We start from the raw sequence: 19,194 nt of genomic DNA, 5'->3' as shown, positions 1-19,194 counted from the left end.
AGACTCAGGCTAGCTGAGCACCCTACCAACCTGCAAACTGACTGCAGTCGAATGAGTGATCCCAGGCAAGACCAGCAGAAGAACCACCTGGCCCGACCCAAAGAGCTAACCCATAAGATCCTGAACATATAAAATGTTTGCTGTTATAAGCCAAACAAAACAAAACAAAAAAACCCAAAAGCATATCCCCAATGGAACCTGCACATAGCCAGGTTACAAAATATTATATACAATAATTAAAAAAAAAATTTAAAGTAGGCTCCACACCCAACGTGGGGCTTGAACTCACAACCTGAGATTTAGAGTTGTGTGCTCTACTGATGAAGTCAGACAGGCGCCCCTTATACACAATAATTGATAGGTTTCAAGAACCATTTAGAGAATAAAATGCCATTTAGAGAATAAAATGGAGGAAAATTGGGGCGCCTGAGTGGCTTGGTTGGTTAAGTATCTGACTCTTGATTTCAGCTCAGGTCTTGATCTCAGGGTCATAAGTAAGCCCTGCTTTGGGCTCCATGCTGGGTGTGAAACCTTAAAAAATGGAGGAAAATTACACTCATATAGTGACAAAAATTCATTACATCTACAAACAGATGATCGGAGGAGGATGGCAAATAGAGACTGTACGTCTCTCTCCCATCCCACCCAACATTATATTGATTTGGGAAGGGTTTTTAAGGATAAATTCTTTTTTTAAAAGTAAGCTCCACTGTCAATGCAAGGCTCAAACTCATGAGCCCTAGATCAAGGGTTGCATGCTCTACTGACTGAACCAGCCAGTCATGCCAGGGATAAATTATTTTTTAAGTTTATTTATTAATTGAGAGAGAGAGAGAGAGAGAGAAGAGACTGCAAGCAGGGGAGGGGCAGAGACAGAGGGACAGAGAGAATCCCAAGCAGGCTCCGCACTGACAGTGCAGAGCCTGATGTGGGCCTTGAACTCACAAACCATGAGATCATGACTTGAGCTGAAATCAAGAGTCAAAAGCTTAACCAACTGAGCCACCCAGGTGTCCCAGGATACATTCTTAACAGTACAGGGAAAAGGTGTTGGTGGTCCACCAGAAATGCTGAAACACTCCTGGAAGATAGAAACAAGGTGGGATCAGACTGAGAGAGAAGTCCAAGGAGACAAGATCACACCTCAAATCACCAGAGGCAAGAGCTGTTCTTTGTAACAAAGCCTCCGAAAAAGTCCAAACTCAGTCAAAAAGGACAAAGAGCGGGGGGGGGGGGGGGGGGGGGCTTAGGATAATCATCTGGTGAGTTCATTGAAAAGTTCATTGGTAGATTGCCCTCCAACACTTACATAGATTGGCTGGCAGTAGCCCTTTCTGCCTCTAAGGTGCAACTCCAATAACTGTTCATTAAAGAAAGTAAATAATCAGGAATCTGCCCAACTTTCTGTATAATACCCATGAACATTAATACATTTGACCATGTAATAGGCCACAAATAAATCTTGAAGCTGCCCCTCAAAATGTAGAAAATGCAAGGGACATTCTCTGAACACAATAAAAGTAAAACAACGGTTTCTACTCAGAAGTTTAAAAAACACCCTTAAAGATGTTCTGAAGATGGCTGCTTGAGCAAACTTGTCTACCTCTCCACTGAAATAACAGAAAAAAATTGTATAGAGTACCAGGAAACAAGAAAGGATGTCATTTGGGGACCAGAAATTGTGACGGATTCCTTAAAAACAGAAAGTAGCTCAGATGAGAGTTTCAAGGGGGAAGGGAGCCAGAAGCCAAAATGAGCAGGAGGAAACAACCAAGAAGAGAAGAATATATCTGGAGAAACTTCAAACAGGGTAAAATGGATAAAAAATCAAGAACTACACTCACAGCTAAACGGCTAGTTGGACCTTCAACACCCTTACTTACACCGGGCAGATGGCACACAAATGACCATGAACTCCCTACCTCCTACATGGGAAAGTCCCCTAGGATGCATGTAGGGAATGCTGAGAAAGAAGCATATCAGAGCCTGGGGTACCTTCAGCCCTCCATAGTAATAATGAAGGAGAGAAATGCATTTGTAGAGAGGGAACCATTTTAAAAAATTTTATTTTTAAGTAATCTCTACCCCTAACGTGGGGCTTGAATTCACAACCTCGAGGTCAGGAGTCGCGTGCTCCACTGGCTGAGCCAGCCAGATTCCGTGAGAAGGGACCATTTCTAGTCTGTCTGCCCCATGGCTAGTCATGCCAAAGCAAAGAGGAATATTCAGCATGCCCTACCTGCTTACAGAGAGTCTGAAACAGGCACCCTACAATGAAACTTTCATGCGTTTTATGATATAATGTTTAGATAAAACGGTAAAACACATAAAATGTTGTCAAAGGCATCATTGGCCTATTTCACTGGCTCAAAAACTGTTCCCACAAGTACATGTGTCTCCCTAAGGAGAATAAATCTTTTTATTGAGGTAAAATTAGTATATAACATCACATAAGTTTCTGGTGTACCAATATTATAATTCAATATCTGTATACACTACAAAGTGATCACCACCAAAAGTCTAGTTACCATACATCACCATATAATTGAGCTCCTTTACTCATTTTGCCCACCCTCCGACACATTTCCCCCCTGGTAACCATCAATCTGTTCTCTACTAGGTTGTTTTTGTGTTGTTTGTTTGTTTTTTGTTATGTTTTGTTTTAGATTCCATGTATGAGTGAAATCATGCTATTTGTCTTCCTCTGTCTTATTTCACTTAGGATTATACCCTCAAGGCCATCCATGTTGTCCTCTACTCTGAGACTTGGGACAGAACCTGAAGCTTATTCATGTTCCCCCTCCAATACACACCTGTTCTCCTTTTTTGAAAAGTTTACCTATTTATTTATTTTGAGAGAGGGCAGGGAGGGGCAGAGAAAGAGAGAGAGAGAGCGCATCCCAATCAGGCTTTGCGTTGTCAGTAGTGCGGAGCCCAAAGCGGGGCTCAATCCCACAGACGGTGAGATCATGACCTAAGCCTAAATCAAGAGTCGGAAGCTTAACCAACTGAGCCACCAGGTACCCCCACACCTATTCTCCTTAATGTCTGAAGTCTCAGTGAGTTCCAAGCCCATCCATCCCACACATGCAATTTACAGGAACTCTGGCGAGAAGTCTGACATCTGCCAGTGTCTCTGTGTATAATCTCTCTCTATTTATATATAACATCTATTAAATGCATGGTGAATATTAATTGCACTTTATATGGTTATTATGGAAGGTGGGCTGAGAAGACCCCAGTGAACCCAGACCTCCCCCATTCCTGCAGATGGTGTTCTTGTCCTGGGATGTAAAGTCCTGGATTTGGGACTTGTCCCACCCAGAGGTGTGACAAGTGACAGGATAATATTCTCAAAGAAGCAGGTAAACAAGGATGTCCTCGATACACATTCCCCAGGAGCTGACTTTGTGGGGAGGGTCGCCCCTGTGAAGAAGGCTGTATCATGGGGAACATGCTGGTCAGAAAGAGTTCATGTATGTATCCCTATCTGCCTATACCCCTGGCCATGCTTTATTCCTCACCTGTCTGTCTTGTCTAGAGCTCCAATGAATGGTGATTCTTTGAGGCTTTTATCAATCTCTCAGGGCAAAGTCCTCTGGAGTAGGGTCCACCAACTCTCAGGGCTTTAGGAGACCCAGCCTCAGGGCTGATGTGAGGACAGCAACCCTGCAGCTGTCATAGTTGTATACATGGGAGAGGGCAGACCCAACTCCGGCCCAGCAAATGTGGACTTAGCCTCAAGTCAAAATGATCAGTCAGACCCCCAGGAGAGCCTTTAATTCTTGTTTGTCTCCTCAGGACCCAATCATCTGTGGCTTTATGGCTTCTCCCTGCTTTGGATCCAAATCTATTGGGATGAGGAGACAGGTCCAGAGGTGGAACAAAGGCAGAGGTAGGGGAGATGGAAGCCTCAGCGGAAGAGTAGAGACCTGCCAAGGCTGGGTGGTTGCTGGGAGGCTGAGGTGATGGGCAGTGGATGGTTAAAATAGCACCAACCCTGCTTCCATCTGGGGCTGGTATTTGATGTCCAATGCAAGTCACCTTGGTGACCTCTGTTGGCAACCTTAATGTCCCTTAATGTACCACACAATGGTTTGTTCCCTCAAAGACTCCCCTCTTCCTTTTCCCAGAGCTGATTATGTGGTCTGCAATGGTATGTATAGGAGGAGACTCTCCCATTCTCAACTCTTCATCCCCTCCCCAGCCCTCAAAACTTTGGTCATGAGACCCTTGATGGGCAGTTTCATACTTTTGTCCAGTGGATTTTTCCATCTGCTGCTCTCCTGCATCATGACTAGCAAACTTCCATTCCTGCGCACCATATGCTCTCCAGGGGACCACTCCTTTTTCTATTCTACATTCCCCAGTTGATGGTTTTATCTCTGTCTCCTCTCACAGACTTCCAAATGGACCATCCCAGCCCCTTACTAAGGAGATCTTACAGAGAGCAAAGGCCACAGTGTCCAACCAGCACCTGCCCCAGAATTTGGGGTGTATAGTGTCCATCAAAATAAAAACTGGAAACATCACCCATTAGAATGTTAGCTCCATTTGGGCTGGGACATTTGTCTGTCTTGTTCCCTGATGTCTTTCAAGCACCTAGAGCAGTGTTCAGTACACAGTACATGTTCAATAGGTGTTTGTTGAATGAATGAGCCCTTTGACACAACAATTACACTTCTAAGACTGCGTGCTAAAGAAACACTCACACATATGCACAGGGCTCTGTGCAGAAGAATGAAAGGAGCAAACAACTGAGAAAAGCTTGTACATGTTTATTACCTGTCAATGACTAATACAACGTAAATTAATAATGTGGATTTACAACATGGAGCACCTGCTGAACAGGAACAAAATGAATGGTACTTGTCCAGGACACGCTGGTAGTGGGGAAAAAGCACGTGGGAAATGCTTATAGTAGTACCGTATGTGTGTGTGTAAATGCAGAGGAAAACATGTGAAATCAAACACCCAAAACTGCCCTCAGCAGTCACATCTGCACATCTGGGGAGGAGGGTAGTGCTGTTCTATGCATAGAATTACCTGACAATACAATACTTATTTTCTAAGATAAGTGCATGGATACACAGAAAGAAATATGTATTAGGTATATGTTTTACTCATCAACAAAACTCTTATATCTAACAGAATATTTGGCGCACAGTAACAAAAATCATGCTTAACTTTTCACTATTGTGAACTCTTTCTTTTGCTTGCTATACACCTGATGGCTAGGAATTCACAGCCATGCCCATGTTCATGAAAGGCCACCAGGTTCTGCTTCTTATCATGGGCACTTGTACATCCCTGAGGTTGAGGCAAGGAAAGAGAAGGAGAATCAGTGGCAGTGAGCTCCTATTGTCTGATAAATCAATACCAAACTCCTCATCCACACCTGCTTGGCTGTGAGCACTCTGATTCTACCCTACTTCATCATCTGCATGCATCTCCCACTGCTCCTCAAAGTGAACCTTATGCTCATGCCATAGTCACCCCCTTACATGTCTTTTGAGTTTTCCCAGACTACAGGAAAGTGTGGCCTACACATCAGGAGCTGACCAGGGGTTTGGGAGCCCACATCATTCTAGGTAGGGAGGATCCCTGGGTATACTGAGCAGGGAGCAGAAAGAGCATGGGAAACCTCATCATTTAGCTTCAATGCTGCACCCCAAGGGACTAGGAGAAAGGAATGGTTTGGGGAATAAGCGACAAGATGGGATACCAGTTCTATAACAGACAAGTACATTTTGCAGGGCTGCGGGTATGGACTGAAGGGTTACTTACAGGATTAGTCATCTTCCTCGGGATCACTGATCTCTTCATATGCTATCAGGTTCTTTCTTTGGCGCAGTCTATTGGCCCAAATATTCTTCCTTTTCTTGGATCCTATGGTGGAGAAGAGTTGGTAAATGAGAGTTGGTTGGGTTGGGGAGTATAAGTCTCTGTTTTGTTTTGTTTTGTTTTGTTTTCAGATAAGGAGATGCCTCCTCCCTCCCAAGTGCCCACAGGCATTCGACATAGTCTGTTTTCCACACTTTCTGGCTCAGAGAGGTTGAGATGTTAGACCAATACACACCAAATACCCACAGTTTTAGCTTCTGGCTCTTCCCATTGTCAGATTTAGATTTCCAACCTCTTTACTTACCAGAACATTCATTCAGACCTTCTTTCATTCAGCATATTTGTGTTAAGGGCATATTGTGTGTCAGGCTGAGGGCTGGGGATACAACTGTAAGATGCATTCCCAGGTTATCACAGATGGAATTACTTGACCACATTTCATATTGTCAAGCTTTCTAGATTTAACGCCCTTGAACAATTTGTGAACTATGATTCTTTATTTCCATTTTATGGACTAGGAATCTGGAGTTCAAAGAATTTAGAAGACTTGCCTATAGTCACTTGGCTTTTATTTTTAATTCTTATTTTTTTAAAGTAGGCTCCACACTCAGCATGGAGCCCAACATGGGTTTTGAATTCACAACCCTGAGATGACCTGAGCTGAGATCAAGAGTCAGACACAACCAACTGAGCCACTCAGGCACCCCTAGTTACTTAGCTTTTATATCAATGACAAGTCAGGTCTATGACCCTGGAAGTCATGTTCTAATATCTCAGCTGGAGCTCGGTGAGCTCCTCAGTCCAGTCTGGCTACAACCCTGTCCAAGATCCATCCCCCATACCTAGACCACATACTTGAACATAGCCAGGAAACAGAGGAGTCGTTCCCACATAGCTACCTCTTACCTGGTTTCTTCTTACTCTTTTTACCAGGGGCACTCGCTTTTCCTGGGCAGCGCTGCTGTTCCTGAACCTGCTTAGAGCTAAGTGCTACTGGCACTGGGTCTGAATCATCTTTTTCCTTTGGTTTCTTGTGCATCACCTTTTTAATGTGAAGGTCATACATAAACAGTATCAACAGCATTTCTCTAGTGCTTTAGAGCTTACAAAATGTCTTCACATGCAGTACTTTGATTAATGTCCTAAAACCCTGGAAGATCATTATATCACCTGTACCTAAATTATGAAGAGCCTGGGAGATTAGAACAAAAAGGAATGGCTTAAATGAGGATGTCTCCAGGGCTAGAACATTTGTCTTCACCTTCTTGCAAACAGCAAAATGCTCCATGTAAGTGGAGTGTTGTAGACAGAAGAGCTGGGGTAGAATAGCATTCTAATAATCCCCATGAGGGGCTCCTTTCTTGCATAGAAGCTAGTAGAGAGCTGCAGGGAGAATAAATGTAAAAATGCACAGAGACAAAACACTGCTGGAAAATGGTATAGAGGAGAGGAGTACAGGGAAGGGAGAGGAAAGGAATAGTTCACAGACATTAATATAGACAGCAAAGAAAGCAGCACCAGATGTCACCTACTATCCTATGCTGGCAAGAACATTGAATGTGGAATTAGGCAAGGTGGCTCTCATACCAATTCTGCTTGCATCAGGATGTGTCACTGACCAACAATCTTAAGTTACCTTTCATTCAGTTCCCTCGTTTATGAAATAGTGAACAATAAAAGTAAAAGAAGCTAAGTGAAAGTACTGAGCTTGCAAACACTTTAATGTGGTAATAATGAAAATGAATACTTTCTTTTATGATCCTTCTTTGAATTCTCTCAACTGTCTCCAACCGTCTCAACTGTCCCAGATGCCTTTACCCTCTAAAGTAGAGTTTATTCTACAATTGTGGAATCACTTATTCAGTGAACATTCAGTTACCTCTGAGGGACTCTCTGGGCTGGGATCGAGGCTTCAGAGATGCCTCAGATGCTGACAAAGCCCCAAAGGAGATCACAGTAGGGAGGGGCTGACAGCTCAGGCCATTCTCAAGCCACATGAAAGTGTCCCTGCCACAGAGCAGAGGGGAGCTGGTATTTCATTTTGCGAGAGTGGGTGTCTAAACAGAAGCATGATCAGCTTCTGTGGGGTAAAGCTTTGGGAGAAACCCTCGAACTTCATAAACACATGAAAAGTTTCTTGAGCTTGGAAATCCTTTGGGGGCTTTTCTTAATTGTCCTGTGATTCATTAACAGTGTTTAGCAAGAACAATCACCCCTTTAAAAAAAGAAATGTTTCAAATGTACAGACTACTACCACTACCTCTGTGGTCTCAGGCAAATTACTTAACAACTCTGCACCACAACATCCTCATCTTTATGATTAGTTTTTATTACTAATATCCTCATTATTATCTGAGAATAATGATAGGAAAACATCATAGAGGTTTTCTGAGGATTAACGAAATTAATCCTTGTGAATTGCTTAAAATAGTATCTGACATCAGTATGAAAACAACAGAAGTATCAGCTATCACAATCTCTAATTATTAAGTTATTGATGCTACATCAGGAATTGTGATAAACAGATCATGAAAGGGAGGCAGCAAGGGTCAGGCAATATTCAATATTCCCCCGCTCTTACCGATATTCATATCTGTGGAGGAAGAAAGAGTCTCTGGTTCTTTAGATTTGGGAGATACTCACCTTCAGGCGTTTTCTCTGTTGCACATCAGAATCCTCCTGAATAGGTTCATCTAAAAGAAATGATAAGTGGAAGTTTTTCTCTGTTGACAAACATTCCCAAACACCAGAGACTCCTGTAGTATCAGGGAATTCTGAGGAAAGGGTTATGAATCCACTTATTGTCAAGGAGTTATTTTGAGACTGGCTTTAAAAAATTTTTTTTGATGTTTATTTATTTTTGAGAGAGAGAAAGAGACAGAGCACAAGTGGGTGAGGGAAAGAGAGAGACAGGGAGACACAGAATCCGAAGCAGTCTCCAAACTCTGCACTGCCAGCACAGAACCCGACGTGGAGCTTGAACCCACAAACTGTGAGATCATGACCTGAGCTGAAGTTGGACGCTTCACCAACTGAGCCACCCAGGTGTCCCTGAATTATCTTTAAATTGTGATTATACATTTATTCATGGCATCATAATTCATAATTTTCCTTCTGATGATTTATAAAATGTGAACTAAACTCCATCACTACCTCACCCTATTCTACTACATATTTCTTGCGTCTCCCCCCAATTAAACTGAATTAATTAAACTAAAATGATTGCATTCATTTAAAGATGTGTGACAACTAAAATCACTGTCTACTTAAACCTGGTGAATTTTATAATATGCCAGTTATACTTTAACCAAGTCATTAGGTGTATGATGAACCATGGATGATTTAGCAGTGGTTCTGGAATGTTTCCAGTAAAAAGATACTCCTTTAGTGTCAGGGGTGCCTGGGTGGCTCAGTCAGTTAAACATCCACCTCTTGGTTTTGGCTCAGGTCATGATCTCACAGCTCGTAGGTCCGAGCCCCATGTCATGGTCCTGGTGCGGGGCCTGCTTGGGATTCTCCCTGTCCCTCCCCCATTCACACACTCTCTCCCTAAAAATAAATAAATGATAATAATAAAAAGATACTCCCTTAGTGTCAAAAATTTTGTAGATTTTCAAGCACTAGATTTTCAGCCCTCTCACAGTAGTTTTGGGAACTTGTGGAATCTGGTCTGTCTTCCTGGAGACTCACAGGTCTGTTGGAAATGGTTTGAACATTCTGACTCTGTCTGCTTACAACTGTGCCGTCAGAGCAGAGACCAAGTGAGTATATCTCATCCTCTTTACAGCAAGTACACACACTGCTCAAATGCACACAGATTTCTAGAATCTGCTACCCTTTTCACTGTGTGTTACCTGTGCTCACTGACAACTAGAAAAGCTCGGTGTGTGGAGAATCGCTGTCTCAAACTCTCTCCCAAGCTCAACACCTAGAATCAGGTTGGATTAGGAGCAAAAAGACTACTTGGTTTGGGTAAAAACACCAAATAGCTGTATGTCACTATATAATCCATATAATGCATTATACACACACACACACACACACACACACACACATATATGTATATTATATAATGCATTAATCACTCTCTCTTAAGATATTTACCCAATACCTCTGCCCTATTATGAAATTGACTCTTGAAGTTTTTTGTGGATTTATACTTTTTTTTTTTAAAAAGTAACTTCTGTGCTCACTTTGGCAGCACATATACTAAAAAAGTAATTTCTATGCCCAGTGTGGGGCCTGAACTCATGACACCGAGGTCAAGAGTCGCATGCTCTACCAACAGCCAGCCAGGTGCTCCACATGGATTTAGACTTTAATTATATTTTTCTTAATTGTCCTGTGATTCATTAACTGTGTTGAGCAATAACAGTAACACATTAAAAAAAAGAAATGTTTCAAATGTACAGAAAATTATGGAGAATAATATGGGAAACACGTGAACATCTATCACTGAGTCTAGTCAGATATTACCATTATCCCACAACTGCTTCAGATTGTTCTGAGATCTTTATTCAAAATATAAGAAAACATGGGGCACCTGGGTGACTCAGTTGGTTAAGCGTCTGACTGGATTTTGGCTCAGGTCATGATGTCATGGTTTGTGAGTTCGAGCCCCACATCGGGCTCCATGCTGACACTGCAGAGCCTGCTTGTGATTCTCTCTCTCTCTCACTCTCTGCCCCTTCCCTGCTCTCTCTCACACACACACTCTCTCAAAATAAATAAATAAAACTTAAAAATATATATAACAAAACACAATAAACAAGTAACAGCTGAAGTCATCTGTACAGTCCTCACTGATCCCTGCCCTCCCTCTTTCTGCATTCCTGAATTTGATGGGTTTTATTCTCATTCAGGTTTTATACATTTACCATTTGCTTATTATCCATAAAAATATATACTCTCATTTTGCATGTTTTAGGATTTTATATGAATGGCCTCTGACTCTACTTAACCTTATACATCCAACTTTTCTCACTCAGCCATGATACTTTTGAGAGAGCAAACTCTTGAGAATCCTTCCCAAGCAGCTGGACCCAAAGCAGTTGGGCTTTAGGAGACCCTTTCCAGGCCTTACTGTCCACTTACTCTCATTCCTGGAGTCCTGGTATTCATCAGAATCATGCCCACTGGACTTTGTGGCACATTTTTTAGGACACATGAAGGCTGGGAGGGTGGTCTTGAGACCTAGAAAGAAGCAAAATATTTGTTCTTTAAGAGACAACCTGAGAGGAGAGGAATGTGGGGTGGGATCCTGGGAAGCAGCAGGAAAAGTAAAGCTCATCAGCTGGGGGAATCCCAACAAGGGTGAGCAGAAGAGAAACATGTGGGATCTATGTTTGAGCATCTTTGTGGCCACCCCAGGCCCTCAGCCCTGCACAGAATAGAAAAGAGCAGAGGGGCGCCTGGGTGGCTCAGTCGGTTGAGCGTCCAACTTCAGCTCAGGTTGTGATCTCACAGTTGGTGAGCTTGAGCCCTGCATCAGGCTTGCTGGTGTCAGCGTGGAGCCTGCTTCAGATTCCCTGTCTCCTTGTCTCTCTGCCCCTCCCCTGCTCATGCTAGCTCTCTCAAAAATAAATAAAACACTAAAAAAAAAAAAAAAAAAAAAAAGGAAAGGAAAGGAAAGGAAAGAAAAAAAGAAAAGAATGCCCTGAAGTTGCCCTAGGATTTCTCCCCACACAAAGGGCAGGTGTGGGACACTTGCAGCCTAGGAAGAAGCCGTGGCATGTAAAGGGACTGAGGGGGTAGTGATGTGTTCCCAGGTTTGTCTGTACCCAGAACTTCCTGTTACCTAGACCAGTCATGATGTCATAGTTTCTCTTCATGTACACATAGGTGATTTTATCTGAGTATCCAAGTTTTGCCCACTCTTCCTTAGAGAAGAACTTGGAAATAGCCTCGAATTCCTAGGAAAGAAAAATAAGTAAATCCTAATAGCAACTCAGCTAAACATGTCTGGTCTTCAGTTGGGGTCTCTTCCTCTGCCACAGGATCTCAATGTTGGATCTGTGAACTGGGGATAATAATCCTTCGCAGTTAATGTCATGGGTAACATTCTCTAGCCTTTCCCCAGGCATGCAGTAGATGCTTAATGCTGGTAGCATGCTCTTTCACCTTCCAGAATGGACTGAGAGTCACCAAATGCAGTGCAAAGTCACAGATCTGTTGTCTCCAGGGATGGTGGATGAGGAGAGAGTGAGGATGGGAAGCTCCTGAGTCTCTGGATCTCCCCCTGACACCCTGCTCCTTTTCTCCAGTGCCTCTTACCTCACCTCCTCAGAAATCTAGTCACTCTACAGTGTCCCCTGGGCCACTCCTCTACCCCCTCCAGATCACCTCACCTTGCATTTCTTCTCTGATTTCTGGGTAACCTCTTTGGGCCTCTTTGCAAAGGAGTTGCCTTTGTTCATAGCGCTGGAGATGGTTTGATCTTGAAGGGACATAACCTAAATCTCTCCAGTCATGTATCCAAAGGACCTGAGGAAGGGAGATAGCACTGAGGGTAGGCTACATTTCGTCAGTTACCTAGAGTTCTAGGTTCTACTTTTCTCCATCCTGGGCTTATCTGCCTCTGAAAAAGGACATGGCTGTGGGGGTGTGGGTTGGGGGGGGCAGAGTCAAATGAACAGGGAGCTGGAGATCTTTGGGAGAAGTACTGATTAGGAATGACAGGTTTTCTGTAAGCATTAATGCATCCTTGAGACTTTGAGAAGGGATTTGTTACTGTTGATAGTTCGCCTGAAGTTTGGCTTATCCTGAAGGAAAGATATAAAGACAACCTTGTTGGGCAAGAAGTGAAGTGAGCATCTAGTTTTATGAGGGGGAAAGGGGCATGTTTTGAGGCAAAAGAGTGAGGAGGTAAGTCCCAGAGACCATATGGTGTCTCTGACAGATGGGTTTAGGTTTTCAGGCAGAGGGATGTGGGGTTTTGCTCTGTTGAAAATAAATGAGGATTGCTAACATAAAGTGGATTTAGAGCCCATTATTAGGTTATTTGAAAATTATTGGTGTGAAGACAGCTAGAATCTCCAAGACTACTCGATCAGCCATCATTTAGGCAATGCAGCAACGTGGAGAGTTTCAATGCAGCAATCTGGTGTTCCTCAACATTGGGAATCTCTTAAGGAGAGAAAATTCAGGGGTCTCTAAGGCAAAGAAGGTTTCTGCTCTATCCTAGAGGAGTCAATAAAAGAGTCACTTAGGCAGTGGCTATTATCTCTGGTTGAAGAAATATAGGGGCATCTAGCTGGTTTGGGGGTTTCTCAGGCTGACGGGAGTTCTTTCCTCAGGAAGGCCAATTAGAAAGTCTCACAGACGAAAAACTAGTTTTATCTTTGCCTGACGGGGATTGCCCTGAAAGGCTTTAAGTCACTTCTCAGTCCTAGGGATATTGAGGATGTTGGGAGGCCCAGCGAGAATTAAACTACTTGAGTGACTGTGGAGATTCGTTACTTTTTTACCTGCCCACCTTTGACCACTCCGCTACTGTCTGAAAAGAACGCTTCCCTCAGAGGCGAAGCAGAGGCGAAAAGTCGCTCCAACGGATGATATCCCACAATTCTACTGCCCAAGGACAATCAACCAATCAGAACAGTGAATGAACTTGAACTGGCCAATCAGGGGGTAAGAAAGTAGGCGAGGCAAGGGAGTCAGTCACGGGGTCTCTTAAGTCCAGCTCCAGGGACAGTACCGTTTTTTTCACAGTGGGTTGATTTTCACGCTTGAAGCAGGATTGTGCTCTGCCAAAGTTGGCCGCTCTAGCTTCCGTAGGCCCTTAAGTGCGCATGCTCAGATGGTCCCTTTTTCTTCAGCGTACTGCTCGGTTCTGTGCATTTGTTGTTTAGTTTTAATAAATGCGAAATATGAAACCATCACCTCAAATCCTTGCTATCAATCTCCAACTTCCTCAGGTATGGGGGTCTTTTCTAGGACTACTCTAGTGACTTCAGAATTTTAAACTTTTAAAAGATTGAATTCCTTTCATTAATATATGTATGAAGTTATTGAAACAGAGACTTCATGTAGTTGTCCCATTAAAGATAGCATTTGCAGGTACAAAGCTGCAGAGATGTCTACAGTCTTTATAAGTCGATCCTTCAACAGCAGTCTCATATTGGATTTCCTCATTCTAGATGAAGATTAGCAAATTATCCATAATCAAACTGATGTGTTTGATTAGATGACTAACAAAATTTCTAGTTATTTGGCTAGGAGCTCCCCAAGGAAGAGACACACAAATAGGGCATATCACCGGTACTGTCTGAAATAGGAACTATGTGATCATTGTTACAATGATTCCATAAACGCTGTCAGGTAAAATTTGACCCTTGACAAAAGGGACACTTAATGATGGGATGCCCAGAAAAGCTTGTATTCTCTTGACAAATCTCTGTGTTGTTAGAGGTGAGTGTTTCACTCCTATTAATATTCTCTACGGAATCTTGAGAGATCTGAAAATTTGGAATGATAGAAGAAACACGATATTCATCTTGAAAGCTTTCCTTTTTGAGAGAGAGGGAGAGAGCAGGGGAGAGGGGCAGAGGGAGAAAGAAAGAATCTTAAGCAGGCTCCATGCTCAGTGCAGAGCCTGATGCAGGGTTTGAAGTCATGATCCTGGGATCATGACCTGAGCCAAAATCAACAGATGGATGCTCAACTGACTGAGCCACCCAGATGTCCTTATCTTGATATTTCTTTTTTTTAAAGTTTATTTATTTATTTATTTTGAGGGAGAGAGAGTGTATGAGCAGGGGAGAAGCAGAGAGAGAGAGAGAGAGAACCTCAAGCAGGCCCAGAACTGTCAGCACAGAGCCTGATGGGGGGCTTGATTGCACAAACTGCAAGATTATGATCTGAGCTGAAATCAAGAGTTGGATGCTCAACCGACTGAGTCAACAAGGTGCCCCCTCCATCTTGATACTTCTTAATAAAATTTGTAATGATATCTCAAGTAACAGGATTTAATCTGTTTTGCACAGCATCTACAACTACCTGAAAACTTCATCATGACAGTTTCAAGGTCTAAGGCTTGTTCGGGACATTCAGTCTTAAGTCTAGTCACATTTCTATAACAGAGGGGACAACGTATTCTGCTCTCTCTTGTTAAAATCAGAAAACATTTCTTTAAAAAATTTTTCAATGTTTATTTATTTTAGAGAGAGAGAGAGAGAGAGAGAGAGAGAGAGTGGGGGGGAGGGGAAGAGAGAGAGGGAGACACAGAATTGGAAGCAGGCTCCAGGCTGTGAGCTGTCAGCATGACCTGAGTCGAATTCGAATGCTCAACTGACTGAGCCACCCAGGCGCCCCAGTCAGAAAACATTTCTTACAGAATGTGCTGATAGGCCATGGCCCCATGGCGGTTTGGAGCCCCCCTAACAGGTGGGGCAGTAGAAATTATCTTTGGTGTAGGATGTGGCCGAAGACAGGTCCTCAGCCATGGTGAGGGATAAAGGATCAAGGCAATGATGGTGGTGGTAGCAGTGTCAGCAGCCAAGGTGGAAGTGGGGGCCTGCATGACTCCCTGTGCAAACCCAGTGAGGGACAGGAATTATTTTAAACTTTTTTTTTTTTTTACTGTTTTTGATAGGTGTTTTTGAAAGATGTGCTTTTTCTAGAAGACCCGATAACCAAGAATGTTTTCCTCCTTAATAGTAATATTTTAATAGTAATAGTATTAAAAAGAGTATCCATATAATTACAGCTTGCTCTGTCCCTCAGGGGACTCAGAAGATACTTTCTCTAGGAATTCATTCCGACCCCCTACCACCAGTGCCTCCAACGGGTCCCCAATTCCTCCTGTGCTTTCTGTCCACAGTCTTGATCTCTCTAAGTTTTTCCTCCCAGAATGATAGGTCTCTTAGAACAAGGACAGGGCAATGACCCTTGTGCCCAGCACAAAGCCGTATGTGTGCATTATCCCATGTAATTTTCACAACCTCACCTTGAGTTAAGTACTGTTATTATCCCTATTGTGTAGATGTGGAGACTGGGGCTCAGAGAGTTATGCTGCCTGATCAAGGTCACACAATTCACTCCCAAGTTGAATTGAGTCAAAAGTCTGTGCTTTTAATTACTGTTTTATATGGCTTTCAATATTTCTTGGTTAGTTGAATGAATGAATGCATCTTAAAACTACAAGGGACTTTCAACATAATCTACATAATCTCTAATGATCACCCAAATTTCCTATGGCTGATGTAACAAGTTACGAAAAGTTTTGTGGAATAAAACAAGAGAAATTTATTTTCCCAGAGTCTAAAATTAGTTTCTCTAAGCTGAAAAGAGGGTGTCAGCAAGGCTGTACTCCTTCCAGATGCTCTAGGAGAGAATATTCTCTCTGCTCTTTCAGCTTCTGGTGGCTGCCAGCATTCCTTGGCTGTGGCTGCATTATTCAAATCTCTACCTCCATGGTCACATCCCCCTCTTATCTTCTGTTGGTGACAAATTTCCCTGTGCCTCCCTCTGATAAGAACACTTGTGATGCATTTAGAACCCACCCAAATAATCTAGGATAATCCCCCTATATCATGATCTTTAACTTAATCACACTGGCAAAGTCTTTTTTTGTTGGTATTGTAGGTAACACACATAAATTCCAGGAAATAGAATATCTTTGGTGGGAGAGGTGAAATTATTCAGTCTCCCATAATCTGACCTCTGGTCCCAGAAGATTCACATCCATCCCACATGCAAAACACATGTACTACATCACCAATACCCAAATTTCTCAATACATCAACTCAAGTCCACAATCTCATTTAATATTATCAGCTCAAAAGTACCAAATCTCATCACTTAAAATAAGTATGGATGAAACTCTTGGCATGATCCATCCTGGGTTAAAATTCCTCTTTGGACTTGGACACTAGAAATCAAGTTATCATTATTAGAGGGAAAGATGGCAGAGTAGAAATATCCTTAACTCACCTCCTCCCAGAGACACATCAAGGTTGTAACTACAATTAAAGCAACTCTTTCTGAGAATGACTTGGAGACTAGCAGAAAATCTCTTCCACAGCCAAAGATATGAAGAAAAAGTCTTATCAAGAAGGGTAGGAAAGGCAGAGATGAAACCTGGTTGGGAACCAAAGCCCTGGTGTAACAATCCACAAATGGGAGGAATATGATAGACATGGGGGTCCTCTGTGAGGAGCAAAGGGTTCAAGTTCCATATTGGGTACCCCCAGCCCTGAAGATATGCACCAGGAAGATGAGCCTCCATAACATTTGGCTTTAAAAAATCAGTGGGGCTTAACTCTGGGAGAACTGGTGGACTGTAGGAAACCAAGGCTCTGTGTTTTAAAAAAATTTTTTTATTAAAAAAATATTTTTAATGTTTATTTATTCTTGAGAGAGAGAGACAGAGTGTGAGTGAGGGACAGGCAGAGAGAGAGGGAGACATAGAATCTGAAATGAGCTCCAGGCTCTGAGCTGTCAGCACAGAGCCCGACATGGGGCTTGAACTCACGAACTGTGAGTGAGATCATGACCTGAGCCGAAGTCGGATGCCCAACCAACTGAGCCATCCAGGTGTCCCCCAAGGCTCTGTTTTTAAAGGGCTTACACAATCTCACTGGCTCTGACACCCAGCACAGAGGCAGCAGTTTGAAAAGCAGCTAGGCCATATATGAAGAACATTTATTGGCTAATTTTAGGGCATGTGCTGGAGGGGTAGAGATCTGTAGGAAATTTTTCCTGGAACAGAAGTGTTGACAGGTGCCTAGCTGGCCCAATGTTGGCAGGCACCAGTTCTGTCACTGTCCATCTACCTTGATAGTACCACTTATCTTGTCTGACTCCTTGCAGCCCTACCTTACCAATGCACCCACTTCAATAGGCACCCCTTCACCTGCCCCAGGTGAGGCTCCTGCCCCACCACTTTCTATGGACAGCCTCCTTTGGGACCAGTGCCCCTGCAAAGTGATTCCTGTGACAGGGAAGCACAGCTTCCTCCACCAGCATGCCTGTAAGAGTCATGGACAGGCCTCACAGCCAATAACACCAGGGGATAACTCTACCCACCAACAAATCTACAGCAGCTTCAACCAGGCCTCTCAGGTAGTCATGCTGGGGGTCAGCCCCACCCACCAGCATTCTCACAGCAGTTGTAGCCCATTCACAATAGGAAGGCACATGCAGCCTACATAAGGGACACCCCTGGAGTGCCCACTTCTGGTGATCAGAGGGGATTGTGCTTCTGGGTCCCATAAGATGCCTTCTACTAAGGCCACTACCTTAAAGACCAGTAGATGTAGCTGACCTACCTAATACACAGAAACAAACACAGAGAATCAGATAAAATGAGGAGACAGAGGAATATGTTCCAAATGAAAGAATAAGTCAAAACCTTAGCAAAAGAACTAAATGAAATGGAGATGAGCAGTCTATCTGATAAAGAGTTCAAAGTAATCATCATAAAGATGCTCACAGAACTTGGGAAAAGAGTGAATAAACTCATTTAGAATGTGAACAAAGAGAGAAAAAATACATATATAAAAACAAATCAGAGCTGAAGAATATAATAACTGAAACGAAAAACATACTAGAGGAAATCAACAAAAGATTAGAGAATGCAGAAGAACAGATAAACTATCTGGAAGACAGTGTAGTGGAAATCATTCAACCTAAACAGCAAAAATTTAAAAAAAAGAATTTAAAATATGAGGATAGGTTAAGGGACCTCTCAGACAACATCAAGCATATTAGTATTTATGTTATAGGTGTCCCAGAGGAGAAGAGAGAGAGAAAGGGGCAGAAAACGTATTTGAAGAAATGGTAGCTGAAAACTTCTCTAGCGTGGGGAAGGAAACAGATATTCTGGTCCAGGGATCACAGAAGTCCCCAAATAAATGAGCCCCAAAAGGTACACACTAAGACACATAATAGTTAAAATGTCAAAAATTAAAGATAAAGAGAGAATCTTAAAAGCAGCAAGAGAAAAGTAATTAGTTACATACAAGGGAACACCCTTAAGGCTATCAGCTGATATTTTAGCAGAAACTTTGCAGGCCAGAAGGGAGTGGCATGATACATTTAAAGTGATGAAGGAGGGGTGCCTTGGTGGCTCCATCAGTTACGTGTCCAACTTCAGCTCAGGTCATGATATTGCGGTCCACGAGTTCAAGCCCTGTGTCGGGCTCTGTGCTGATAGTTCAGAGCCTGGAGCCAGCTTCAGATTCCGTGTCTTCCTCTCTCTCTCTGCCCCTCCCTGTCTCTATCTCTCATGCTCTCTCTCTGTCTCGAAAATAAACATTACCTAATTAAAAAAAATAAAGTGATGAAGGATAAAGAAACCTGCAATCAAAACTACTTCAGCAAGATTATCATTCAAAATTTAAGGGGAAA

General features: G+C 42.8%; 1 protein-coding gene and 1 pseudogene across 2 annotated transcripts; both read right to left on the bottom strand.

Moving 5' to 3' along the window:
* Nucleotides 1–4,762: 4,762 nt before the first annotated feature.
* Nucleotides 4,763–13,392, bottom strand: LOC125157536 (protein SSX1-like). Of its 2 annotated transcripts, none has more exons than XM_047844350.1 (8): nt 13,319–13,392; nt 12,192–12,327; nt 11,642–11,756; nt 10,939–11,037; nt 8,488–8,537; nt 6,751–6,886; nt 5,788–5,889; nt 4,763–5,310 (listed from the first exon to the last, which is right to left on the bottom strand). In XM_047844350.1, exons 2-7 carry the CDS (start codon nt 12,291–12,293, stop codon nt 5,792–5,794), a joined length of 600 nt encoding a protein of 199 aa, XP_047700306.1. In that variant the 5' UTR covers nt 12,294–12,327; nt 13,319–13,392; the 3' UTR covers nt 4,763–5,310; nt 5,788–5,791. The 2 variants fall into 2 exon arrangements, with proteins under 2 accessions (XP_047700306.1, XP_047700305.1); XM_047844349.1 differs by having other exon boundaries at nt 13,311–13,361.
* Nucleotides 13,393–13,867: 475 nt separating this feature from the next.
* LOC125156956 (E3 ubiquitin-protein ligase RNF138-like) lies at nt 13,868–15,287 on the bottom strand (annotated as a pseudogene).
* Between the last annotated feature and the right edge of the window lie 3,907 nt (nt 15,288–19,194).

This window comes from Prionailurus viverrinus, chromosome X (assembly GCF_022837055.1).
Source record: "Prionailurus viverrinus isolate Anna chromosome X, UM_Priviv_1.0, whole genome shotgun sequence".
Classification (NCBI taxonomy): domain Eukaryota; kingdom Metazoa; phylum Chordata; class Mammalia; order Carnivora; family Felidae; genus Prionailurus; species Prionailurus viverrinus.
This window is presented reverse-complemented; position numbering and strand designations above follow the sequence as displayed.